The sequence below is a fragment of the Chrysemys picta genome, chromosome 11 (assembly GCF_011386835.1).
Source record: "Chrysemys picta bellii isolate R12L10 chromosome 11, ASM1138683v2, whole genome shotgun sequence".
NCBI lineage: Eukaryota > Metazoa > Chordata > Testudines > Emydidae > Chrysemys > Chrysemys picta.
The window spans coordinates 39,011,693-39,039,361 of record NC_088801.1 but is presented as its reverse complement, the minus strand read 5'-3'; the positions used below and the strand labels follow the sequence as shown (position 1 = coordinate 39,039,361).

The window sequence follows — 27,669 nt, the reverse complement described above, 5'->3', positions numbered from 1 at the left end:
TATAACTGCTGTTTTATGTATAACACTGCCTTCCTATTTTGATGAACAATTGTGTGTTATTTGCTGGGGTACTTTATGCAACACGGGATCACCAGAACACAAGGCCCTCTCATGTTCCTTTGCCAGGAGCTCTAGGGGTTTTTAAAACTTTTAATTAGGATTTATTGTAGTCTTACTTGTTAGTGTGATACCTCTTCTTCTCTGAAAGATACCTACAGTAAAACTGCTGCGCCCCGTTACAGAGTTAGACAGATAGCACGTGTCCATGTGGCTGGTTAAAACAATTAATAATTGTGCCTTTCCAGTCTAGTATTCACTATTCATTTACTCTTTCTAATCTACCATTACTGCATTCATATTGTGCTCATCACTGTGCCCACATCACTCTGAGAATAATGGTTCTAATTAGCCCATAGCCAAAGGGAAGAGGCTTTATTTATATCTAGCTGGAGGGAAGTACGGAACTGCTGAGATTAATGAACTAAAACAGAGGTACATTAGTACAACATACATGTATGTGATTAGGCAGACCTTTACACTGCTATGCTGAAAAACATGATCTGGTAACAAAGCTTGTCAGCAGTGAGTCCCTCTGGCACTTATTTAGTTGTTACAATGGCTTAGCTTTTTGTATAGACAAAAACAAATATTTTTTAGCTTGGTTACAAAAAAGTGTGGTTGAAACCAGGTTTGAAAAGAAGGTTTTTGTTTAACAGTTTAAAAACAGTTTTCAAAACCAGAAGAAGGTGATGGCTGAGGCATTGCCAGTGGCAGGTCATTTTCCTGATGTAGTTGGATGATTAACAACTTACCATGTTTGTCTAATGAGTTTGAAAGTGAATCAAAGTACTCATCAAGATGGCAACTAACCACATGAAGAAATCCTCAATGCCTGTGTTTAGATGCAATTGACTAAATAAACAGCGCTATGTAGACACTATCTTTGTCTGCTAGTGCTCATAGTAATTTTTGGTGTCCCAAGTGATTAATGGTTCCATGTGAGATTTCTTTATTACCGAACAAACAGTTTTTTTTATAATAAGCTCACTTAATTGAAATCAGTTGAAATGTACCTCAACAATTGTTAACTTGAAGTTCACAGATAAACTCCTCAAGTCTTTAAAAAAAATCTATCCCAAATTTAATTCTACTTCAAGCAAGGCAATTAAGTGTTTAATGCCAGCCCCCACTGTTTGAATTTCTGGAAGCAGCCATTATGTGCCCATCTATAAAAAGGGAAATGAGGACAGCCCACGGAATTACAGACCAGTCAGTTTAACTTCCGTACCCGGAAAGATAATGGAGCAAATAATTAAGCAATCAATTTGCAAACATCTAGAAGATAATAAGGTGATAAGTAAGTCAGCATGTATTTGTCAAAAACAAATCATGTCAAACCAACCTGATAGCTTTCTTTGACAGGGTAACAAGCCTTGTGGATGGGGGGGAAGCGGTAGATGTGGTATATCTTGACTTTAGTAAAGCTTTTGATACTGTCCTGCATGACCTTCTCATAAATAAACTGGGGAAATGCAACCTAGATGGAGCATTTAGGGTGCTAAGGTGGGTGCAAAAAAGGTTGGAAAACCATTCCAAGAGAGTAGTTTTCAGTGGTTCACAGTCATGCTGGAAGAGCATAATGAGTGAGGTCCCACGGGGATCATTTCTGGATCCAATTCTGTTCAGTATCTTCATTAATTAGGGTTACCATAATCCAGCAAGCAAAACAGAGGACGGGAGGAGCCCTGCCCCTGTCCTGTCCGAGCCCCGCCCCATCCTGCCCTAACCCCGCCCCTGCCCCTCCCACTCCCCCCCTCAGAACCCCCAACCCTCCCCCCACTCCTTGTCCCCTGATTGCCCCCTCCTGGGACCCCTGCCCCTAACTGCCCCCCAGGACTCCACCCCCTACCTAAGCCTCCCTGTTCCTTGTCCCCTAACTGCCCCTTCCTAAGACACCCCCCCAAATACCCCCCCAGGACCCTACCCCCTACCTGTACCCTGACAGCCCAAAACCTTATCCACACACCTCCCCAGAAAGCCCCCCCGAACTCCCGACCCCCCCCGTCTCTTGACTGCCCCCTCCAGAACCTCCCTGCCCCTTCTCCGACCCCTTGGCCCCCTTGTTGTTGGCCTTTCTTTGCCTAATGTCTCGGTGAACTTGCTCAGGAACTGCATGAGCTGCTCGTCGGACGCTGGGCAGCAGTGGGGGAGGAGCTCCAGACTGCCGGAGCTGATCTGCGATGCAGGGAGGGAGGGAAGGAGTGATTTCTGCTGCAAGGGGGGAGGACGAGGACGTGCTCTCTCTGGCTGAGTGTCGGAGCCCCATGTAAGTGGCATCATCTGGCCGGCTGCACTGTTAGCCGCGCGTGCTCTGCATGGGGGGGGAAGTCTGGACATTTACAAATTCCCCCCGGACGCTATTTTTAGCTTAAAAAGCCGGACATGTCCGGGGGAATCCGGACGAATGGTAATCCTACATTACTGATTTAGATAATGGCATTAAAATGATCTGGACAAACTGGAGAAATGGTCTGAAGTAAATAGGATGAAATTCACTAAGGACAAATGCAAAGTACTCTACTTAGGAAGGAACAATCAGTTGCACACATATAAAATGGGGAAATGACTGCCTAGGAAGGAGTACTGCGGAAAGGGAGCTGGGAGTCACAGGGGACCACAAGCTAAATATGAGTCAACAGTGTAATGCTGTTGCAAAAAAAAAATCATTCTGGGATGTATTAGCAGGAGTGTTGTAAGCAAGACACAAGAAGTAATTCTTCCTCTCTACTCAACTGGAGTATTGTGTCCAGTTCTGGGCGCCACATTTCAGGAAGAATGTGGACAAATTGGAGAAAGTCCAGAGAAGAGCAACAAAAATGATTAAAGGTCTAGAAAACATGACCTATGAGGGAAGATTGAAAAAATTGGGTTTGTTTAGTCTGGAAAAAAGAAGACTGAGGGGGGACGTAACAGTGTTCAAGTATGTAAAAGGTTGTTACGAGGAAGAGGAAGAAAAATTGTTTTTCTTAACCTCTGAGGATAGGACAAGAAGCAATGGGCTGAAATTGCAGCCAGGGTGGTTTAGGTTGGACATTAGGAAAAACTTCCTAACTGTCAGAGTGGTTAAGCACTGGAATAAATTGCCTAGGGAGGTTGTGGAATTGTCCCTTCTAATTCTATGATTCTATGTTCTTCAAGTGGCTAATAAGTTATTGCTTTTAGAAAGAAGAATTTTGGTTTCCATAGAGACTTCCTCCTCCCTTCACTTTTCAGCTTTAGCCGTTTTGATCATGGTGACTCCCTAAACATCATTTCCTCTGTCACTCCATTTATTCAGTGGTAGTGTCTCATGCAAATACTTCAGTTCTGATCTCTGTGTCTAATTTAAAATGTTTGTGGGAGGGGATACCAAGCTGTCAGTTATGCTAATCTAATTGAACAAACTTGTTTAGAGGGAACATTCTGTTGGGCATGGAGGAAGTAGAAAATGTTTTCAGCAATTTTTCAGAATTACATGTTTAAGTACTAACAATGTGCCTGGGTCTTTACAGGGCAAATAAAGACAGCCCTTGCCCCAAGCAGCTTAGTCTATAAAACAAACATATATAAGACCCAGAAAAGATGTTGAATTAGAACATTATCAGAGAGATTATTGAAAGTGCATAGCGTTGGCCTAACTCTGTAAAAACCTGCAATAGTTAGGCTAGCTCTGGAGCACTTCTAAAAATTCCATCCTGAAACATTTTCTTTTTGTTGTGTAAGGAAGGTATGAGCAGAAGAATTTGAGCATTTTGTTGTATTCATATCCCACTTTTTTCCCCCTGGGGAGATGTCTAGAGGAGAGATCATTATAATAGTAGCACCGTGTTGATTGTGATCCACTATAGATTATGTTTAAGGCTGCGAGTCTGTCACGGAGGTCACATAATCCGTGATCTCCGTGATTTCTGTAGTGGCTGGTGCTGGCTCAGGCAGCCCCTGGGCCAGCAGCAGCAGTTTGTGTGTGTGGGAGGGGGCTAAGGGCAGGGGGTAGGGGGGCACTTACCTTGGGGTGGGGGGCTCTCACAGGCATGGCCCTGCAGAAACCTAGGCAGCAGGGAGGGTGGATGGGGGGCTCTGTGCTGCGGTTCCCGGCCAATGGGAGCTGCAGCAGCTGGCGCTTTTGCCCCTCCATCTCCTAGGACCTGCAAGGATGCAGAGCCAGGTAGGGAGCCCCTGCCAACCCTGCCCTCCAGCACCAGCAGGGTCCTGGGCCACCTCCCCCAGCACCCGCAACACCCCCAGATCACCCGTGCCTCTTTCCCACCCCACCCCACCCCCAAGTTTTAGTCACAGGTATTTTTAGTAAAAGTCATGGACAAGTCACAGGCCGTGAGTTTTTGTTTACTGCCCGTGACCTGTCCATGACTTTTACTAAAACTACTGGTGATTAAAAAATAGCCTTAATTATGTTGCATCACAATTTCTGTTTTAACTCCTTGTCTTCAGTCATTCGCTTCTGAAATTTTCAATTTTCTGCTAAAATTTTCCATGGTAGGTCTGTGCCTGATGATAATTTTTGATAAGAAAAAAATCAGTGAGCTGCTCTTGTGTGAGAGGAGAGCAAAGAGAAATATATCAGTCAAATAGGGGTACTCTTCAGTATTTTTGTCAAGAGCTTTGAAATCTATCTATGAAAGAGACTATCTAAATTATGAGGCCCATTTTACAAGTAGAAAAACTAAACCTGAAAATTTGGGTGACTTGCCTACGCACTACAATGATGTAGTGGCCTATAAACCAAAAAAACACAAAAAAATTAACACCAGGTACGTTGTTAGAACTTAACATATGATAAATAGGAATAATATTTCTGTTAAAGTTTTCTGTAAACTAATATGTAAGGTGTAGCACACTTTAATGTTCAAATAAGGAATAATAAACCTACTTCTAGCAAGTAACTGTTTTTGAATCCAGGTGGGAATGAGGTTTGTCTCTTCAAAAATTAAAATTAAACTAACTGTGCCTACAATAAAATTTAGCATTTCATGAGCTTCTCTGAAAAATCAATGTCAACAGTTTTAAATTGCTTATGCATCATGCAGTGCCTCTAACAACATTAGATTTGTAAATAAAATATACTGTAAGAAAAACAGTTGTTTACTGGGCATAGTCTGGAAGAATGGAGAGAGATTGACTTGAAATGTAATATATTTTCAAGGTGACCTCTGCATATTCATACTTGTGGGTTGTGCCTCTCAAGGGTTACTGAGCTTCAGGAAATTCCTGTAAAGCAGTGCCTATTGGAGCTACACAAACTTCCTATCCTGGCCCTGCATGTAGGTAGCCCAGGTTATGAAAGGACCAAGTTTCCTAAACTGCCTTAGTGCCTTCCTTTTTTCAGCTAGCTGTGGCTGAAGGACTTTCACTCAGTGCCCAGAGTGATTTCTGGAGGATTTGATATAAAACTTGTGTTTCCAGGAATAGTTTGTGTTTGTGCCTTTATTCTAGATCAGGGGGTCCTCTAACTTTTTGATTGTGGCCTCCAAGTACTCCATAAGAACAGCAGATTTAGGTTGTGAGCATTGTGTCTCTCCATGTTTCTAGAAGTAGACACACAAGCCAATAGTTTGTTCTTGCCATGATGTGTGTAGGGTCATCATATCTTGACTCCACTCCTTTGGGCAGCCGAGGCTCTTTGCCTTTCTAATCAAAGAAACCTAGCAAATCCAGTCTCTGTTTCAGACATTGGACATGGACCTTGAGGAGAAATCTCAATCAGGGCCTTCCTTCTGTGAGTGTCTGGCTCAGCCTTAGTGCTGTCTTGTGCAGTTGGCAGGTTCATCGTTACAGTTCTTGGAACTGGAGTGGTTGGTTTGTCCAGGGCTCATGTTCTCAGTTGTGCTCACTTCTCTGGTCTATTGGGACAAGCCATTTGAGACTCCATTCATTTGTTTTCCATTTAGCATATGGGCTATATGGCCTTAATGACAGGATCTCCTCTCCCTTGTGAGTCTGAAGATCAGTCATAAAACCTGTTGCTAGTCACCCATCTGCTGCTCCCAGACAGCTAAGGTTTTTTCTTCACTGCCACTTCCTCTGCTGCCCACACCAGTATCTGTGAAATTGTCCCCTCAGTTGGTGTGCATGACCACCTTTCGCCCGACAGGGAAGAAGGTGTTGGGCACTTTGCAACAACATTGTCCTGAAAGGAAGGATTGCTTCTTCCTCAAATTTTCCTGGGGAAGTGGTCACATCCTTGTTTATTTTGCCCCCTGATTTCAGCCCATTTCAGGAGATGTTAGAACTGAAGCTCTGAAATTCAGATGTCCGTAGATAGCCTTTTTAACTGATTGAATGAAATCCAGCAGTACTAAGAGAGAGAGAGTCTCACTACATTAATAATGAGCTACTGGACCCTGTTAAAGACATCTGATTGATTCCAACGTCAATCCCAGCCATATCTAAGGCTAGGTCTACACTACCCGCCTGAATTGGCGGGTAGAAATCGATCTCTCGGGGATCGAATTATCACATCTCGTCAGGACGCGACAATCGATCCCCGAATCGACGTTCTTACTCCACCAGCAGGGGTGGGAGAAAGCGCCGTCGACGGGGAGCCGCGGAGGTCGATTTTGCCGCCGTCCTCACAGCGGGGTAAGTCGGCTCCGATAGGTCGAATTCAGCTACGCTATTCGCGTAGCTGAATTTGCGTATCTTAAATCGACCCCCCCCCCCCCCCCCCCCCCCCGTAGTGAAGACCTGCCCTAAAAAAGGCAGTGACAATAAGGGATTTCTGTACCTGTATTGGCTCATTGATGGTGTCATTAGTCATTGAAAGGTTGAGAAAAATCCAAGGTAGTTCTTACCTTTCCACTGGGTAAAGACACCAAAAAGCTTGACTTTTGGTGAGGAATGTTTAGTATCTGTGTGGCTAGGTACCAATTGCATCTTTGGGAAGAGATGTATCTTCTCATTGACCACCTTTCTGACGAGCAGAAAAATGTCCTAGCATGTCTTACAGGCATGACATGTCCGATGCTTTGATTCTTACAATGGTATTAGTTTTTCCTCAGTACTCCTACATTATTCTAAGGGTATGTCTACACTACGGGATTAATCCGAATTTAGATAATTCGGATTTGAGAAACAGGTTGTATAAAGTCGAAATGAGTGCGGCCACACTAGCACAGTAATTCGGTGGTGTGCGTCCAAGTACCGGGGCTAGCGTCGATTTCTGCACCGTTGCACTGTGGGTAGCAATTCCATAGCTATCCCATAGTTCCCGCAGTCTCCCGCGCCCATTGGGATTGTGGGTTAAGATCCCAGTGCCTGATGGGACAAAAAACATCGTCGCAGGTGGTTCTGGGTACAGCCTCACTTCCTCCCTCCCTCCCTCCCTCCCTGCATGAAAGCAACGGACGGCAGACAACCATTTTCGCGCCTTTTTTCCTGGGTGGGTGAACACTGCAGACTCCATACCACGGCAAGCATGGAGCCCGCTGAGGTCAAGACAGCACTCATGAATATTGCAAACACCTCGCGCGTTCTCGTGGAGTTTATGCTCAGCCAGGACCAGAAAAACGAGGAGAGGAGGCAGCGGCGGCGGCAGCGCAGCGACAAGCATGATGAGGACATGGACACGGACACAGAATTCAGTGAAACCACAGGCCCCGGTGCTTTGGAGATCATGTTGTTAATGGGGCAGATTCTATCCATGGAACGCCGATTCTGGGCAAGGGAAACAAGCACAGACTGGTGGGACCGCATAGTGTTGCAGGTCTGGGACGATTCCCAGTGGCTGCGGAACTTTCGCATGCGTAAGGGCACTTTCATGGAACTTTGTGACTTGCTGTCCCCTGCCCTGAAACGCCAGAATACCAAGATGAGAGCAGCCCTCACAGTTGAGAAGCGCGTGGCGATAGCCCTGTGGAAGCTTGCAACGCCAGACAGCTACCGGTCAGTCGGGAATCAATTTGGAGTGGGCAAATCTACTGTGGGGGCTGCTGTGATGCAAGTAGCCAAAGCAATCACTCAGGTGCTGCTACGAAAGTTAGTGACTCTGGGAAATGTGCAGGCGATAGTGGATGGTTTTGCTGCAATGGGATTCCCTAACTGTGGTGGGGCAATAGACGGAACCCATATCCCTATCTTGGCACCGGAGCACCAAGCCACCGAGTACATAAACCGCAAGGGGTACTTTTCAATGGTGCTGCAAGCACTTGTGGATCACAAGGGACGTTTCACCAACATCAACGCGGGCTGGGCGGGAAGGGTTCATGACGCTCGCGTCTTCAGGAACACTACTCTGTTTAAAGGGCTGCAGCAAGGGACTTACTTTCCAGACCAGAAAATAACCGTTGGGGATGTTGAAATGCCCATAGTTATTCTTGGGGACCCAGCCTACCCCTTAATGCCATGGCTTATGAAGCCATACACAGGCAGCCTGGACAGGAGTCAGGAGCTGTTTAACTACAGGCTAAGCAAGTGCAGAATGGTGGTAGAATGTGCATTTGGCCGTTTAAAAGGTCGCTGGCGTTCATTATTGACTCGCTCTGACCTCAGCCAAAGAAATCTCCCCATTGTTATTTCTGCTTGCTGTGTGCTCCACAATCTCTGTGAAAGTAAGGGGGAGACCTTTATGGCGGGGTGGGAGGCTGAGGCAAATCGCCTGGCTGCTGATTACGCGCAGCCAGACACCAGGGCGATTAGAAGATCACACCATGAAGCGCTGTGCATCAGAGAAGCTTTGAAAACCAGTTTCATGGCTGGCCAGGCTACCGTGTGAAATACCTGTTTGTTTCTCCTTCATGAAAACCCTCCCCCTTTACTGACTGATTTTCTGTAAGGAACCCACCCTGCCCCTTCCCCCAGCTTTCTTTCAAACCAAATAAAGTCACTATCATTTAAAAATCATTTATTCTTTATTAATAGATTAGAAAAAGAGGGAGGGAACCCGGGTGGTATTTGGGAGGAGGATTGCTGGGAAGGAAAAAGCCACAAAGAAAAGGTTAAAAAAATGACAGCCTTTTGCTTGGGCTGTCTACTGGGGTGGAATGGGAAGGTGTACGGAGCCTCCCCCCCTGCGTTCTTACACGTCTGGGTGAGGAGGATACGGAACATGGGGAGGGGGGAGGGTGGAACAGGGGCTGAAGCGGCAGTCTGTTTTCCAGCAGCCGTTCCTGAACCTCCACCAGACGCCGGAGCAGCCCCAGCGTTGCATCCTTCATCCTCTGGTCTTCCTGCCGCCATCTCTCATCTCGATCGTCTCTCCTCTCCTCACGTTGGTCCCTCCTCTCCTCACGTTGGTCCCTCCTGTCCTCACGATCACTGACTTCTTTCCTATACTTTGAAACTGTTTCCTTCCACTCATTCAGATGAGCTCTGTCACTCCTGCTGGATTGCATAATTTCAGAAAACATGTCCTCCCGCGTCTTCTTCTTACGACGCCTTATCTGTGATAACCTTCGGGATGGAGGAGGGAGGCTTGAGGAATTTGCAGCTGCTGTAGGGAGGGGAAAAAAGAGAGAATTGTTTTAAAAGCTACATTTTGCAGAACAATGCTTATACTCTTTCACGGTGACCAACACTGTTCACATTACATAGCACATGTGATTTCTGTGCAAGGTCGCATTTTGCCTCTTAATGCTGAGTGCCTGTGGCTTTGCTGCTAGAGATCACAGGTCTGGGCAACAGAATTCGGCTTGCATGCGGCCATGGTAAGCCATTGTTTTACAGCTTCTGCACCCTCCTTTCCCACATACCAAGCATAGCTTGTAGAGTGCTGCAGAAGCCTGGCCAATCTCAGCCAGTTTGGGGGGGGGGCAGTGTGGTGGGGCTTGTCTGGGCCCCTTCAGGCAAGTAGAGTGCTGCGGTTTTTCTGTTAACATTCAGCAGCACCAGAAAACAAACTAACCCCCCCCCCCCCCCGCCATGAATTCTCTGGGATGATCACGGTACCCCCCCCCCCCCACCGCGTGGCTGGTATCAGGGAAGATCCCTGCAGGCACCAAACTACCCCCCCCCCCCCCGCCGCCGACCCCCCCCCCCTCGCCATGAATTCTCTGGGATGATCACGGTACCCTCCCCCCACCGCGTGGCTGGTAACAGGGAAGATCCCTGCAGGCACCAAACTACCCCCCGCCGCCGACCCCCCCCCCCCTCGCCATGAATTCTCTGGGATGATCACGGTACCCTCCCCCCACCGCGTGGCTGGTAACAGGGAAGATCCCTGCTAGCCAAACGCGAAAAACTCAGGGCCAATTTCCCATCTGCGCTTGGCTAACTGCAGGGAAGGATTTATTTTCCGCCACAGGCAAACAGCCCAGTAGGAACGGCCACCTCTGTCCCCTTAATTAAGTTCCCGTATTTCAACCAGGTTACCAGGAGTGATATCACTCTCCTGAGGATTACACAACAAGATAAAGAACGGATGTTGCTTGAATGCCAGCAAACACCGGGACCATACGCTGCCAGGCTTTGTCAGGCAATGATACCAGATTACTTGCTGCAAGCATGGCGTGGTCAAGTGTCCTACCATGGAGGAGGGAATAAGGATGCACTGCCCAGAAACCTTCTGGCAAGGCTTTCGGAGTACCTCCAGGAGAGCTTCATGGAGATGTCCCTGGAGGATTTCCACTCCATCCCCATACACGTTAACAGACTTTTCCAGTAGCTACAGACTTTTCCAGTACCTGAACTGACCGCGAATGCAAAGTCAGACAAAGTAATCATTAAAAACCGTTTGCTTTTAAAACAAGTTTTATATTTTAAAAGGTAAACTCACCTGAGGTCCCTTCCATGGGGTCAGAGTCTTGGGTACTGGCTTGGGAGGGTACTTCAGTCAGGGTGATAAAAAGATCCTGGCTGTTGGGGAGAATGGAGTGCTGTGTGCTCTCTGCAAGCTCATCCTCCTCCTCCTCCTCCTCCTCCTCCTCTACCCCATCGGCAGAATCCTCAGGCGTCGAGACTATCCCCGACCCAGAATCCACGAACAAAGGTGGGGTAGTGGTGGCAGCCCCCCCTAGAATTGCATGCAGCTCGGCGTAGTAGCGGCATGTCCGCGGCTCTGACCCGGAGCGACCGTTTGCCTCCTTTGTTTTTTGATAGGCTTGTCTGAGCTCCTTGACCTTCACGCGGCACTGCTCAGAGTCCCTATTGTGGCCTCTCTCCATCATGCCCTTGGAAATTTTTTCAAAAGTTTTTGCATTTCGTCTTTTAGAACGAAGTTCTGCAAGCACTGAATCCTCTCCCCATACAGCGATCAGATCCAGTACCTCCCTCACGGTCCATGCTGGTGCTCTTTTTCGATTATCAGCCTGCATGGTTACCTGTGCTGATGAGGTATCTGTGGTCACCTGTGCTCTCCACGCTGGGCAAACAGGAAATGAAGTTCAAATGTTCGCGGGGCTTTTCCTGTCTACCTGGCCAGTGCATCCGAGTTCGGATTGCTGTCCAGAGCGGTCACAATGATGCACTGTGGGATAGCTCCCGGAGGCCAATACCATCGAATTGCGGCCACACTAACCCTAATTCGAATTGCTAAAATCGATTTTGGCGCTACTCCGCTCGTTGGGGTGGAGTACAGAAATCGATTTAAAGGGCCCTTTACATCGAATTAAATGGCGTCGTTGTGTGGACGGTTACAGGGTTAATTCGAATTAAAGCTGATAAATCCGAATTAAAGTCGTAGTGTAGACCAGGCTTCAGGCTCAGATCTGTGGAGATCTACTCCTATTTGATGTGGAGTGCCCTTTCAATTTCAAAATGAATGAGGTGCTTCAAAGAATAACTCCGAAGTCTAACAGCAGTAAGTCTCGGGGAGTCCTTCCATCAGTCCTGAAGAGGGAGAACTCTGTCTTTTTTTATTTCTTTTTTTGGTATTTTTTGCCTTTCGTGACATTCTGAAGTTTTGGCCTCAGTTCTGAAAGGTGCAGGCTTTGCAATATCAGAAGAGGCAGGACAGTGGAAAATGTGTCAGGCAGTGAGCTGATTAATCTTCTTCCACTCATTTTGTCATCTTTGGGATCAAGCCTTTAGATTTGACACATTGAATGAGAACTGAGAGGTGGTTTTAACTTTGCCTTTTCTTCATTTTCCCTTCTTTTGAGGATCTGTTTAGTCTGTTTCCTTGCAGTTTTGGGTGGAATTACTACAGCTCACTGGGTAGTTGAGGTTGTTCAACTTGGATGCACGATGCAGTTCCGCTCCATACTACTTCCTAACTACCTTCCATAATTTCTATGATTGGAGACAATGACCTGGAAATCCTGAGTCTTAAACTTGATTCTTTCAAACTGTCTATGGATTCCTTCGTGGTAGTGCACTGAGTGACATATTTTGAGAACCAAATACTGAGGCAATTGCTAAGATTTGGGGGTGGTCAAGGAGAAAATCTTGTACTACGTAGTGGTCTACTGAATGGGAAGTGGTCTTAGCATAGACAATTAATGTTTCAGAGTACCAGATAGGTTTCTATAAATAATGGGTTTTGGCCCTGGAATGACAGATTATTTTAAAAAAAAAAAAAAGTCCAGACACAATTTAAAATATGATCTTGTGTTGATAGTTATAAATGGTAAATAAAGAATGCTATTTACCGTTGTTATTCATATTTTAATGTGTATGTCAATTTCTGTATCATTTATAAGATAGTAAAATCTAAAACTGCATATTGTTATTATTTTTGCAGGTTGACTCTAGCAGAATATCATGAACAGGAAGAAATTTTCAAACTTAGATTAGGACATCTTAAAAAGGTATGTGTAGACATTTGCTCTGTGATTTTTGCTGCCATGCATTGAAGTACAAAAACTAATACTGTCACAGTGTAAAAAAAACTTGTTAGAGCTGTCTTACAAAATACCGGTAAGCAATGAAGAGTTATGTATTGAATAATGACTTGATTCCTTCCTGTTCCCTAACGTGGATTATTCTGGGAGTCCTGGAGAGACAGCATGCTTAGCTTCATGAAGTACTGAGGCCATTGTATTCGTCTGCACTGACCTCTTGGATCAATGCAAATACAGTAATTAAGCAAGCAATTTGCAAACAACTAGAATATAATAAGGTGATAAATAAGTCAGCATGGATTTGTCAAAAACAAATCGTGTCAAACCAACCTGATAGCTTTCTTTGACAGGGTAACAAGCCTTGTGGATGGGGGGGAAGTGGTAGATGTGGTATATCTTGACTTTAGTAAGGCTTTTGGTACTGTCTCGCATGACCGTCTCATAAACTAACTGGAAATACAACCTAAATGGAGCTACTATAAGGTGGGTACGTAACTGGTTGGAAAAATCATTCCCAGAGAGTAGTTATCAGTGGTTCACAGTGAATCTGGAAGGGCATAACGAGTGGGGTCCCACAGGGATCAGTTCTGGGTCCGGTTCTGATCAATATCTTCATCAGTGATTTAGCTAACGGCATAGAGAGTACATTGATAAAGTTTGTGGGCGATACAAAGCTGGGATGGGTTGCCAGTGCTTTGGAGGATAGATTAAAATTCAAAATGATCTGGACAAACTGGAGAAATGGTCGGAAGTAAATAGGATGAAATTCAATAAGGACAAATGCAAAGTACTCCACTTAGGAAGGAACAATCAGTTGCACACATACAAAATGGGAAATGACTGCCTAGGAAGGAGTACTGCAGAAAGGGATCTGAGGAGTCATAGGGGACTACAAGCTAAATATGAGTCAACAGTGTAACGCTGTTGCAAAAAAAAGCAAGCATCATTCTGGGATGTATTAGAAGGAGTGTTGTAAGCAAGACACAAGTAGTAATTCTTCCACTCTACTCCTCGCTGATTAGGCTTCAACCGGAGTATTGTGTCCAATTCTGGGCATCACATTTCAGGAAAGATGTGGATAAATTGGAGAAAGTCCAGAGAAGAGCAACAAAAATGACTAAAGGTCTAGAAAACGTGACCTATGAGGGAAGATTGAAAAAATTGGATTTGTTTAGTCTGTAGAAGAGAAGACTGAGAGGGGACATAAGTTTTCAAGTACATAAAAGGTTGTTACAAGGAGTAGGGAGAAAATTGTTGTTCTTAACCTCTGAGGATAGGACAAGAAGCAATGGGCTGAAATTGCAGCAAGGGAGGTTTAGGTTGGACATTAGGAAAAATTTCCTAACTGTCAGAGTGGTTAAGCATTGGAATAAATTGCCTAGGGAGGCTGTGGAATCTCCATCATTTGGGATTTTTAAGAGCACGTTGGACAAACACCTGTCAGGGATGGTCTAGATAATACTTAGTCCTCCCTTGAGTGCAGGCGACTGTACTAGATGACCTCTCGAGGTCTCTTCCAGTTCTGTGATTCTATAATGTAGGGGTGGTATTGTTTTCTGGTCACTGAGTGAAGGAAGGTTGACGCAATGGTTATAGCTTATCAGATGAGACTGGTACAGACAGGGTGACTTTTAATTTTTGTTTTGGCATTAATGGTATTTGCTGCATATAGATTTTATCAGCTATGTAATAATACATTAAATATGAAATATCAATATAAGCAATACTACTGTTCCCTTTCTGTAGGCCCCACAGATGAGGTCACTGAGAGTTGAGGGGACTCAGCTTCCTGCAGTGCGGTGCTCCATACCTCATTGTCCTTTCCACTAAATCACACTTCTGATCTCTGCTTAGGAAAAGGGCATATTACTGCAGTTCTTAGCTTCAATGCAAGATGCAATGAATAAGGCTACGATTCCCTCATGGGTATTTTTAGTAAAAGTCGGGACAGGTCACGGGCTTTCGTGAAAGTGTGTTTATTGGCTGCAACCTGTCCCAACTTTTACTATTAATACCCAAGGGGTGGTAGGGAGGAAGGGCGACAAACAGAGCACTGTTGGGGCTTGTAGCTGCTTCTGCCCCCTGCTGCAGCTCCAGCCCCACGGGGGCTGACCCAACCCCAGCCACTACTCCAGCGGCCCTGGAGACTGCTACTGATCAGCTGTTTCAGTGTCCCTCCCCCACCCCACCCCCGGAGAAGCGGGGGCTGGCCGCTGGTCAGCTGTTCCCGGTGTGTCCCATCCGGGTCCTGTAAAGTCATGGAATCTGTGACCTTTGTGACAGAATCGTAGCCCTAGCAAGGAATGTTATACACATACCACAATTAGAATAGTTAATGTGGAAAAATTAGAATGGAAATAGCAAGACTGTTGGTAACCAAGCAGTGTTCTATTTATGCAAATAAAACTTCTTGTTTCTCCCCTCTGGCTGTCTTCATTTCCAGAACTGCCACATTTCAGCCTGAAGGGAGATTAAGAATTTCTCTTTTGTTTAAAAATGTTTAGGCCCAGATTATGCTAACTGATTTGGTGTAATGATGCTTTGTGTGCTCTAGTGTCACATCTCTGAATGTTAGAATTTGTCAAGTTTGTATGTGTACAGAAGAAACAATGCTGTGGAAGTAAGTATGGTGTGCTGGCAATACCCTGTCCATAATTCCAGGTGCGCTGATATGCTTTATTCTTGTTACGAACTTCCTCTGTTAGAATAATTCGTGAATTCAGCCATTCCTTTAACAATGTGTTTTAAAGCAAAAATGAAAATTGATTTAAGGTCAAGTATCTTTGCTGAATATCCTGACTAACCAAGCTGTCAGGGGCATTCAGCACAGAGATAAGTTTTACAAACCCTTTATTTTCAATTGTATTTATCATTTCAAGATGAAGATTATATCTGTCATATTGTGACTAAAGTTGAATCTCTCTGTGAATTCTCTTGATACTTTTTGACTCAATAAAGATCTGAGAATGCATCATTCTGTAACATCATAAATATCATGGATAGACTAGGTTGCAGTGACAGTTTTGGTATTTGTCACATTCTGGAATAGCTTCAATCAGCCAGGAAATGCCAAAAGGGTGTCACAAAGGAAGAAAAGGGGGATGTTAAAATACATATCACCTCATAATTTCATTAGTAGAGGCATTAAACACAAAAACTCAGGCTTAGTTATTATTCATTGCTGCTTGACAGAGTACCATTAATGGCCTCAGTGATCTGGGCGTCTGATCTACATTTTCCAATATCACTGTTTTTTCTACATTCATTTCTGTCTTGGCATGGTTACTTTTTATTTGTTTTCTAAACATTTTTCTTGAACAATAGAAGAAAATATATTTAGTTTTAATTAATCAAGATAAATGTATTTGACTCTGTTCTTGTGGTTAAGAAGCAAATTGGAAACACTTACTATTCTTGGAGCAGGCATGTTTTCAGACTTCATTCTTGTGAGGAAACGCTTCTTGTCAGTCAGTGACTCAGCAACAGTTGAGTTGTCATAGATAGATTGTTAAAAAAGCATTTAAGGCCCCACTGCTACAAAGATTTGCACACATGCCTAACTTTACTCATGTGAGCAGTTCCTTTGTTATACAGAGGGGCCATTCAAATGAGAAAAGCTAAGCATATGCTTAAAAATTATAAACTATTTTACTTGTAAATAATTCTGTGTTTAATTTTAGAATTGAGTAATGTACCTGGTCTAGTAGTTTGGTTGAAGCTAATGCAGCAACACAGGAGAACTAAAATGAAAGGTTAAATCCAATGTATATGTGTCTACTGATAGTTTTTTTGCAGGTAGACATTTTGAAGTTTCACTAAAGTGTCTCCATTTACTTCATATTAAAATTAATTGTAAGTCAAGGAAATTGTCAAAATCACCGAAGTGGGACTTCTAGTTTAAAACAAAAATAAATGTAGATTTTCAGATTTTATTTTTCACACCAAAACTCAAAGTTTCTAGACTTGTCTTTTCATTGATTTTATATATACATTATTCTATTTATATTTTGTACATTTTAATTCTGTATATAAGCAAGTATATGTCCATGTTCACTAATGGCTCAGTTTAAAAATAAAGCTAAATTAATCAGTGGCAGAATAAGTCTCTGTGTGTCTGTCTGTAAAAAGTAATATTAGAAAAATATTTATTTGTAACTCTATAATGTGATAAAGATGTCCTTTTTTTAGAAAAAATAGTCTCCTTTTTGCTTTTCATTTTATCTTCACTTTTATTGGTTCTTCTCATGTACTAGTGTTCTCTTGGTATGTGTTTCTCTGCTGCCATAACTCTTCCTTCTTTCCATCTGCATACCTTCTCTCCATCTGGTTCTTTGCTGCCTGGTCCTCCTTCCCTTCACTCTCTAAATGCTTTCATGTTGCTCCTTTCTTTGCTCCTTGGGTGTGGTGCTTACAAATGGTCCTCTTGTTCTCCAGTTCCTCAAGAAATTTCTCTCCTGCTAGATCCTCATGGTTCTTGTTCTTACCTTTTTACATAGCAGTGACCTGCAGGAGAGAGAGCTTAGCTGGTTCTTTCCTGTTTACAGGTATTCAAAACCTTAGTGTCTGAAGTAACATCTGGAAACTGTGAGACCAGCCAGTTCTCTTTGGACTAACGCTGGTGTAATGAACCACATTTTGAGGACCCCTGAATTGCATAATATATGAACAGAAATCCAAAAGAAGCAATAATAGGTTCCCCCGTCCTTGTAGTCTCTGAGAATAACAGGGACAAGAAGAAACAAATGGTTTTTTTTAAGAAGGGGTGTGTGTCAAATTCTTTATAGAAGACTAATGGCTTATGAGAAGCTGCATATTATTTCAGGGTATTCACCTGAGAGCGGCCAGGGTGAAGCTAAATATGAAAAAATTTGCTTGTTAACAACATACAAACAGGAAAATGCAAATAGTATTATATACTAGGAAAAGCAAATACTTGACTTAGTTTTGCCAGCAAAAGAGGCATCTTGCACTAGCCAGCTGCTGAAAATTGGGGATTTGGTCCTTCTTATCAGAATGAAAATTTATCTTGCAGATAGTTTTTTGCCTTGTCTGTCATGGGGAGAGATTGTTGATTCCATTGGCAGTCTTCTGATTGATCTGTGTCTTAAGACTATTGGAGATATACTAATTTAATTTATATTCCAGATAGTAACAACATAGTTTTGAGTCAATTATGCGTATAGGTAACACTTCTTTCCTAGGAGACATTTTTCTTAGTGGGTGTCATCTTAGAGTAATTCCATAATGACTTGCTTTTGTGTATGGATTGATTTCCAATCCACTTTGTAATTATAAAGGTTAACCAAAGAGGCAGTTATTCTAGAGTAAGGTATTCTCATTCTTTCTAAATTATGTTCCAATTAATTTAAATTTTCTAAGCAGAACTGTCTAGAGTGGAAGCATGTAACAAACAGTACAGGGAAAATATGAAAACATGGTCTCTGACATTTTCTGTTGAACAAGCATAGATCAGTTTACCAATAAATTTATTCTAATGTTTCACATTATAAGCTTGTAGTTGCAAAGAAAGGTATTCTGTTCCCTTAGTGGGTCATTCCACTGAGGCAAGGCTGTCAACTCCCCCCCACTTCATGCAAGTCTAGTTCTGTGGAAACAATGGTGCTCAGTAATCTGGCAGAAGCACACATTGTATTGTCACAATTATGAAGTGATATTCACCCAAGAGTTCTGAAGGAACTCAAACCTGAAATTGCAGAACTACACCTCTACCCCGATATAACGTGAGTCAATATAACATGAATTCGGATATAACGCAGTAAAGCAGCGCTCCGGGGGGTGGGGGGAGGGCTGCGTGCTCCGGCGGATCAAATCAAGTTCGATGTAACTTGGTTTCACCTATAACGCAGTAAGATTTTTTGGCTCCCGAGGACAGCGTTATATCGGGGTAGAGGTGTACTAACTGTACTCTGTAACCTATCATTTAAATCAGCTTCTGTACCAAATGACTGGAGGATAGCTAATGTGACGCCAATTTTTAAAAGGGCTCCAGAGGTGATCCGGACAATTACAGGCCAGTAAGCCTGACTTCAATACCAGGCAAACTGATTGAAACTATAAGAAAGAACAAAATTGTCAGACACATAGATGAACATAATTTGTTTGGAAAGAGTCAACATGGTTTTTATAAAGGGAAATCATGCCTCACCAATCTGCTGGAATTCTTTTAGGGGGTCAACAAGCATGTGGACAACAGGGATCCAGTGGATATAGTGTACTTAGATTTTCAGAAAGCTTTTGACAAGGTCTCTCTCCAAAGGCTCTTAAGCAAAGTAAGCTGTCATGGGATAAGAGGGAAGGTCCTCTCATGGATTGGTAATTGGTTAAAAGATAGGAAACAAAGGGTTTTCAGACTGGAGAGAGGTAAATAGTGGTGACCCCTAGGGGTCTGAACTGGGACCAGTCCTATTCAACATATTCATAAATGATCTGGGAAAAGGGGTAAACAGTGAGGTGGCAAAATTTGCAAATAATACAAAACTACTCAAGATAGTTAAGTCCCAGGCAGACTGCGAAGAGCTACAAAAGGATCTCTCAAAACTGGGTGACTGGGCAACAAAATGGCAGATGAAATGCAATGTTGATAAATGCAAAGTAATGCACATTGGAAAACATCCCAACTATACATATAAAATGATGGGGTCTAAATTAGCTGTTACCACTCAAGAAAGAGAGCTTGGAGTCATTGTGGATAGTCCTCTGAAAACATCCACTCAATGTGCCGCAGCAGCCAAAAAAGCGAACAGAATGTTGGGAGTCATTAAGAAAGGGATAGATAATAAGACAAAAAATATCATATTGCCTCAGTATAAATCCCTGGTACGCCCACATCTTGAATACTGCATACAGATGTGGTCGCCCCATCTCAAAAAAGATGTATTGGAATTGGAAAAGGTTCAGAAAGGGGCAACAAAAATGATTAGGGGTATGGAACGGCTTCCGTATGAGGAGAGATTAATAAGACTGGGACTTTTCAGCTTGGAAAAGAGACGACTGGGGGCGGATATAATAGTGGTCTATAAAATCATGGTAGGGGTCACCAAATGAAATTAATAGGCAGCAGGTTTAAAACAAACCAAAGGAAGTATTTCTTCACACAATGCACGATCAACCCGTGGAACTTTGCGCCAGAGGATGTTGTGAAGGCCAAGACTGTTACAGGGTTCAAAAAAGAACTAGAACATTCATGGAGGATAGGTCCATCAATGGTTATTAGCCAGGATGGGCAGGGATGGTGTCCCCAGCCTCTGTTTGACAGAAGCTGGGAATGAGCGACAGTGAATGGATCACTTGATGATTACCTTTTCATTCCCTCTGGAGCACCTGGCATTAGCCACTGTTGGAAGACAGGATACTGGGCTAGATGGACCTTTGGTCTGACCCAGTATGGCCGTTCTTAAGAACACAGTATGTCAATGGATAAAATATAATGTAGACACTATGCTAAATAACTTTCATTAACATTTCACAATTCTTTTGTTTATAAAGAAAAAATTATAGACTGATTCACCTATTTTTTAAATGAATAATTCATTATCTGCCAGTATTGATTTTCAGGTTGTATGATGTTTATTCTTTATTAACATAAACAGGATTTCAGATACCATTTCTCTGTTCTTTTGAGGATCCATATTTTAAAAGCACTTCTCACTGCTGCTCAGAAATTCTCAAAATCCTTGACTCCCAATTTGGCTAAGTTAAATATAACAGCCTTGTTCATACCCAATTCTCATGCTAGACATTACAACATGTGTGAAAGGTGGATAGAGGGCATACCAGTGTGATTTTTGTTGTCGTTTTAGGACAAAAATGTAAAAATACTGAATTTTTTTTTGTATCTACCTTTCTTTGAAAGTAGTAATAAAGTTCTAAACTTTCTTTTCACAGTGCTTATTCTGAAATAGTTTAGGAATGCCTTAATCTGAGATGTATGCAAAATACTACTGGATTGGAACACTAAGAAAGCTAATAAAGGGTGTATTCCATTGTCAGCACAGTAGTCATAGTAATAAGATGATGATGCTGGTGCAATGATTTTATATTTAAGTTAAATTTCAAACTTGTTAAACTCATTTTCTACTTGTAGGAAGCATGTTTACTGATGCTAGAACATCAATTATAAATATCTATCTTTCTGTAAGTTAAGCACCATTAAATTGTGTACTTGTACTATGGGATATAAATCAGTGATATTCAAGAGAACCACAACAGTGTGAATTAATTGTTTTTCGTATATATATAAATTCTCAAAGCAAATAAGTTAATAACTCAGTGCAAATTGATAACTTAATTGGTTAATAACATAGTAAAAGCATTTTGATTTAATTATTAACCAATCTAAGTTATTAACCAGTCACATGGTGTTTTAATATCATGTGCTGCAAAGAGCTGCATTAAAGAGACACATTGAAGAGCCACTTGTGGCTTGTGAGCCTCTGTCTGAGTATCACTGATATAAATGAATTGTAACTCAAGGATGTTTGAATAGGCAAGTATGTAGAGTAAAGATAAGATTTTCAAAAGTGCCTAATTAGAGGTTTTGCTCCTGACTCACCTTGGTGCTTTTGAAAATCCCGCCATAAAACTTTGACAACATACATTCTGCATTTGTGATCTTGATAACATAAATGGGAGAACTCTGAAACTAAAAAAAATTCTTTGATCAGTGTTACAGATCAAATGCTTAACTAAATAATATTTAAATTATTATGAATATTCTTGCATAGTCTTGCTTTGTTTCACACTTGAGCTTTAAAATATTTTAAAGCATCTTTTCTAAAACTGCACATATCTCAATTTTTTTCACACTGTACATCAATTTTAGACCCAGATAATCTCTCTCCCTGGCTGAGGTACAAAACCAGCTGCCACTCAGTTTGAATAATATCCCCACAGTGCAGGACAAAACTGAACATCCCATTACTTATAGATTTCATGGAGAGGAGGATTCCTTGAAATAGGCTTATGCTTTGTCTCTGAATTTTTCCAGCCTTAAAAGAAAAGCAGTTCTATTTTCTGGTTCAGCAGGGTTTTGTAATGTAACGTTCTTCCATCACTACCAGTATTGATGCCTGGGTAAAAATATCCTTTTCAAACAGTGAGTAAATTGAGCTTTTATAGTTCATTCATTTCATCTGCAGGAAGAAGCCGAAATACAAGCAGAACTCGAACGTTTGGAAAGAGTTAGAAATCTTCACATACGAGAACTCAAAAGAATAAACAATGAAGATAATTCACAGTAAGCCACTAGATTTTAATTTTGCATGTTTATTCTTAAAAACCTAATATAGTTTTAAAAACTACATTCACCAAAATTGAACAGGATATATTATAACTTTTTATTAGGTGTTCTCCGTTTTTATATTTATCTGGTCTTAAATGGACTAATTTTACCTAAAAATAATGGTTATAATATAATTTACAGGGCATATGAGGGATTGAGCATATAGAGCTGAAAATGCAGACCATCTAAAACTTGCTACATCACAGTTCTGACATAAAGAATAGTTATAGGGGAGTCTAAAGCAACCCACTCATCTGAAAGTAATGCCTATAAACTTGGTGAAATCTTGATGCACTTGCAGAAATTTTATGTTGGTGTAACACTAGATTCAGCTCTATTGCAGTATTGTTCACATATTTATCAAAGCTCCAGAAAGCACAGAAAAGCAAATGACTAAGTCATGTATATGTTACTGATATCTATTGCAACATTTGAATTTGTGTGGCAATCTATTGTAAGATAAAACGTGCATCTAGAATTAACTGTGACTCTATATATTACATAACTGGGTAAAGTGAACAACTCTATAATGGTAGAGGATACAGAAAGTTCAATTTTATGTTTACTCTTGGATATAATGAAACTATACATATATGGTTTCAGCACTTCCAAAAGTGTTAAAGCCCACAATTGGATGAATTTTTAATCTATAATATTTTTAATGGTTGCCATATGCTGGGAAAATTGTGATTGCTGTGAAGCTGTAGCGTTAGGGCCATATTTTGCCACTATTTTGGATTCAAGAAGTAACTGACATTGATGTTTTGCATAAAAACCAATGTCACAATGTTGTCCTTTATAAAGACAAAAATTCTAGACGTTAGGTAGCTGTCCAATGTATATAACTCAGCTGAACTGAACATTTGGTTAACTTAAGAAGAAAGCATACTTAAAATAAAAAACAGGATCAACAAGAAGGAAATTACTGTTTCTTGGAGAATGGCAGGTTTGGGCTATCCTATGCAATAGTACCTGGTGTGGTCGCCAATTCTGATTGGATGAATTCCTGGAGGTTTCATCACATGACATAGTCTTTCATTAAAGATTAATCTTTAATTCCTGGAGAGACGAATCCTGGAGGGTTGGCAACCATAGTACCTGAGTAGGAAAGCCCCAACTATGCTTCCTGTTCTGAAATTGAGAACAGCACCTGTTACACAGGCTCTCTAGGAGTCCATGTACTTCAGTGCTGATTTTCTGCAGTAAATGATTATAAATTCTGTGTTGGAAAATGAAAAACTTCCTATCTTGTGTATGTGTGTGTTGGGCGGATGGAAGTAGCTTAACAAATAGATTGGATCCTCTGCTTCTGGTGCTCCTGGAGGACACTGTGTCCCTAGATCCATGAAATCAACCCCACTGTTATATCTGATACCCTGAATTGGGTTGGTGATATTTACTTATATATCACCATCTGCTTTTAAAGTGTTTTGTTTTCCTTAGACAAAAGTTTTCGTGAACAGACAAATACATTTTGATAATGAGAAATGAAACTTTTGGTGTTTTATAGATGGTCACAGTAGATAGTAATGTACTTGTTACTTCTAGTAACTACATGTTACTGTGGCTATGCCAAAATACTTCCAACCCACACTTGTATATAAACATAAAAACCCAGCTACTGGCAAACCCTAACATGCAAGGCCTTACATAAATTCTGCAGAAAACTATAAGGAAGCAGTCCCAGATCAGAGAGAGAAAAGTACATTGCAGTGTCTCACCACTATGCTGGAAACAATGTGGTGAAAGGATTTGTAATACACACATGGTGGGCGCACAATTGTAAGAAGATTTGGTTAAAGGTCGCAGTACTCCTGATGAGAAATACATTGCTCCAGCTACAACAGAGGTAGGCAACCATTCAGAAGTGGTGTGCCGAGTCTTCATTTATTCACTCTAATTTAAGTTTTTGCGTGCCAGTAATACATTTTAACATTTTTAGAAGGTCTCTTTCTATAAGTCTATAATATATAACTAAACTATTGTTGTATGTAAAGTAAATAAGGGTTTTAAAATGTTTAAAAAGCTTAATTTAAAATTAAATTAAAATGCAGAGCCCCCCAGATCGGTGGCCAGGACCCAGGCAGTGTGAGTGCCACTGAAAATCAGCTCACGTGCCGCCTTCGACACACGTGCCATAGGTTGCCTACCCCTGAGCTACAACAAATACAAGAATCATACCTATTAGGATTATTCTTATCATGGATCTCTGTCATAACCTCTGTACTCATCTGATCAACAGTTAAAAACAAAATTGCACATTTTATGAAGGAGAAATACACATCCCCTGTCTCATCTTAAAAAGCCTGATGGATTCAGGGAGTTTGTTACAGTATGAACATGGACAAATGGACTTTCTCCTAGCACAAATACTAGGACTACTTTACCCTTGTTAGTTTTGAGTGGGTGGGAAGAGGTCTATGGTAGAAGATAGCTAAGCCCAACAACCTGAAAATGTTAGTGGGAAATGAACGGATTCAAAAAGGCTGATGATTTGCACATATGATTGTTAAGAACAGGATGCTATAAAAAAAAATTAAAGAATTGCCACAATTCATTGTTGAAGAAACATATTACAATAATATACAGTGCTACAGATACAAATTTAGGAAATCCCACATTTTGGCAAAAAGATAATCAATTCATTCCCATTCCCCCGTCAGCCTCTGGGCAGCAGGGACATGCTTTGTCTGGGCCAGCAGGAGAAAGAAAACCCTTGGCCCTTTTAAGAACTTGTACATGAGCCCTCTCCTCCTTATGGATACTTAGCCTTCTTATGGGCTTGTGGAGGAGCTCTGTGGCTCATTGGTTGGACAGAAGAGTGCAGCATAAGCCTCTGTCTCCTTTGTATCCAAAGGGAGGAATTATAAACCCTGCCCTGGGATGCCATTCTGTGCTGAAGGAAAGCTTCCCCTCCCTCCTCCTGGGATTAGACTAAGAATGGATTTTCGGGCCTTACTGTGAGTATCACTAGTTTTGGGGCTGGGAAGGAAGGAAATTTTCCCTCAGTGAAGTTTGGCTTGGGCAAAGTAAATTTTTCAACTTCCTCTCAGCAGCCCAGGGACCTGTAAGGTGGGGTAGGTTGTAAAATTAATTTTATTGCAACTTGATAGGTGTGCAGTGCAGGTAATTGTTCCAAAGTGGTCCGCTTCCCTGATGCACTGGAATTGGAAGTGGATTAGGAGAAGGCATCTCGTAAAGAAAGTGGAGAATGAGGTTGGCGCTCCTAATGTCTGGCATAGTAATGATATAACCCCCTCTTCTCCACTCCCTTTATCCTTGTATGAGGGAAGGTGGTACGGTCCTAGCATGTTTATGGGGTAGGAGGCTGTTGGTATGGGTAGAACAGATTATCAAGAAAGGGTGACCTTGCTGGACAAGTTATAGCCAAATAGGTCCCAGGTGGGTTACTTAAAGTTGCAGCCTAATTAAACCATCTTCCTGGTGTCTTGTCTTCCTGTAGTACAGGGGTCGGCAACCTATGGCACGCGTGCCAAAGATGGCACGGGAGCCGATTTTTAATGGCACGCTGCTGCCAGCTGAGGTCCCGGCTGCCGGCCCCACTCAGTCTGCTGCCGGCCTGGGTGAAAGAAACCCCAGGCTGGCAACAGGCTGAGCGGGCCAGTGGCTGGGACCCCAGGCCAGCGGTGGGCTGAGTGGTACCGGCTGCCGGCCCCACTCAGCCCACTGCTCTCCGACAGGGAGTTCCTCCAGGAAGGGCAGGCAGCCGCCGGCCAAGGGCAGCGGAAAGGCACCTCGGTGATCTTGGATGTGAGTTCCAAAGCCCCTGCCCACGGGGCTCAGAGAGCACTGGGGGGACTGGGCTCTGCGAAGCAGCTGTGTTAGGGCTCCCAGATACTGCATGAGCGGCTTGTGTGATTCTCTCCTGGCCCCTGCACTTTAAAGGGGGAGCCTGGACTGGTGCAAGGCACCGCGAGTCGCAACTGGCCCCGCTCTTTGTATGGCCCCGCTGCCGCCTCATGCTCCCACTCTCCTCTTCCCTTCTCTGGCACTGCATCAGCCCAGGAGGGAGCTGGGCAGTGGTGGGGTTGGAGGGGTTTTGCAGCCTCTGGAAAGAGCCAGATGGAGACAGGGAGGCTCTTGCTGTGTCTGTGTATCCTAACACAGTGGCACTTCAGTTCAGGCGAGAGTGGCCCCCCTTCTGGGCAGCTTTCAGCCCCCAGGAGAGTTCAGGTTTAAAATGCTCAAACTGTGGAGTGATCTGGGTAGGTCTTGCATCGCAGGGGATCTGCATCTCAAAGGGGAAGGCAGTGGGGAGCGCAGTGGTCCCTAGAAGCAGCCATATGAGTTTTTTGGGCAGCAGGGACCCGGGTCTGAAGGGCCACTTGTGAGAGCTCCAGTCCCTGCTTTGTCCGTTTCATGTCAGGAGTTGCAGCTGAGCAGTAGCAGTGTTGTCTCCCCTCCCCCCCCCCCCCCCCCCCGTTTGCTGGTTCAGTCGCTGCTTTTCCTCTTAAACGCACATGCTACCGTCTTCTGAACTTGAAAAGTATCTGGGGCGTTTGTGTGGATCAATATTGCAGGGAGAGATGGGAGCCAGAAAGGGCGAAATCTACATGGACTGTCCATTTAGATCAGCGATGGGCAAAGGCAGCACGCGAGTTGATTTTCAGTGGCACTTGCACTGCCTGGGTCCTGGCCACTAGTCTGGGGGGCTCTGCATTTTAATTTAATTTTAAATGAAGCTTCTTAAACACTTATTTACTTTAAATACAACAATAGTTTAGTTATATATTATAGACTTATAGAAAGAGACCTTCTAAAAACGTTAAAATGTATTACTGGCACGCGAAACCTTAAACTAGAGTGAATAAATGAAGACTCAGCACACCACTTCTGAAAGGTTGCCGACCCCAGGCGTAGTATATGGGACAAAGGCTAAACTGAGGGATGAGGGAAAGGGAAAAAGGAATGTTAAGAAATATTTTGGGTTTGTTTTTCTTTTGAAAACAAACAAGAAACTGGAACTAGATGTAAAATGCAAATAGAAAATATAATTTGTCTTGTTACTGATCCAATAAAATTTGAAAATCAAAAGTAGCTAGAACACTTGTTTCCCAGACAGTGTTCTAGCTGAAATTTTGTTTCACATTGGACTCAACTCACGTATAGTAAAAATATAAATAGTTAAAAGCTTAATGGTAAAACTTAAGACTTTTTTCATAATCTCTCAAAAATGCAAAAAAAAAAAAAAAGACTTGAACAAAACTAAGTGGCTGAATGGCAGTGTTTGGTAGCAGTTGTTGATTTGATATTATAGAATGAAAACATTAATTTACTATTTTAAAAACTGCATAGCTATATTACACTGTGCTGCCATAAAATTTAGTAGAATATTACTGAACAGGGCTTTTTTCTTATAAAAAATTACTTAGATAAATTAGGTTAAAATAATATGAAGGGACCTAGAGTAGAGCTTGAAATTTATCTCAAACAGTTACTTGAATTCTTCCTACTTTCTTTTTAAGGTTCAAAGATCATCCCACATTAAATGAACGATATTTGTTACTTCATTTACTTGGTCGAGGTGGCTTCAGTGAAGTATATAAGGTAATCTGTATTTTGGTCTGCTAATGTAAT

At 42.5% G+C, this 27,669-nt stretch overlaps 2 protein-coding genes across 6 annotated transcripts in view; one reads left to right on the top strand and one right to left on the bottom strand.

The window, feature by feature from the left end:
* TLK1 (tousled like kinase 1) overlaps window positions 1-27,669 on the top strand; it is a 163,477-nt gene that overhangs the window by 101,467 nt on the left and 34,341 nt on the right. For all 5 annotated transcript variants that reach the window (XR_010591303.1, XR_010591304.1, XM_065560762.1 and 2 more), the window contains exons 12-14: window positions 12,671-12,737; window positions 21,929-22,026; window positions 27,558-27,639. Coding sequence is in view for 3 of the 5 variants with exons in the window: in XM_065560762.1 (XP_065416834.1) it covers window positions 12,671-12,737; window positions 21,929-22,026; window positions 27,558-27,639 (247 nt within the window). In the remaining 2 variants the exon portion in view is untranslated. The remainder of the gene's footprint in view (window positions 1-12,670; window positions 12,738-21,928; window positions 22,027-27,557; window positions 27,640-27,669) is intronic.
* LOC135974125 (SRRM2 protein homolog rsr-2-like) lies at window positions 8,906-11,445 on the bottom strand. The gene is made up of 2 exons (XM_065560788.1): window positions 10,766-11,445; window positions 8,906-9,484 (listed from the first exon to the last, which is right to left on the bottom strand). Exons 1-2 carry the CDS (start codon window positions 11,301-11,303, stop codon window positions 8,991-8,993), a joined length of 1,032 nt encoding a protein of 343 aa, XP_065416860.1. The 5' UTR covers window positions 11,304-11,445; the 3' UTR covers window positions 8,906-8,990.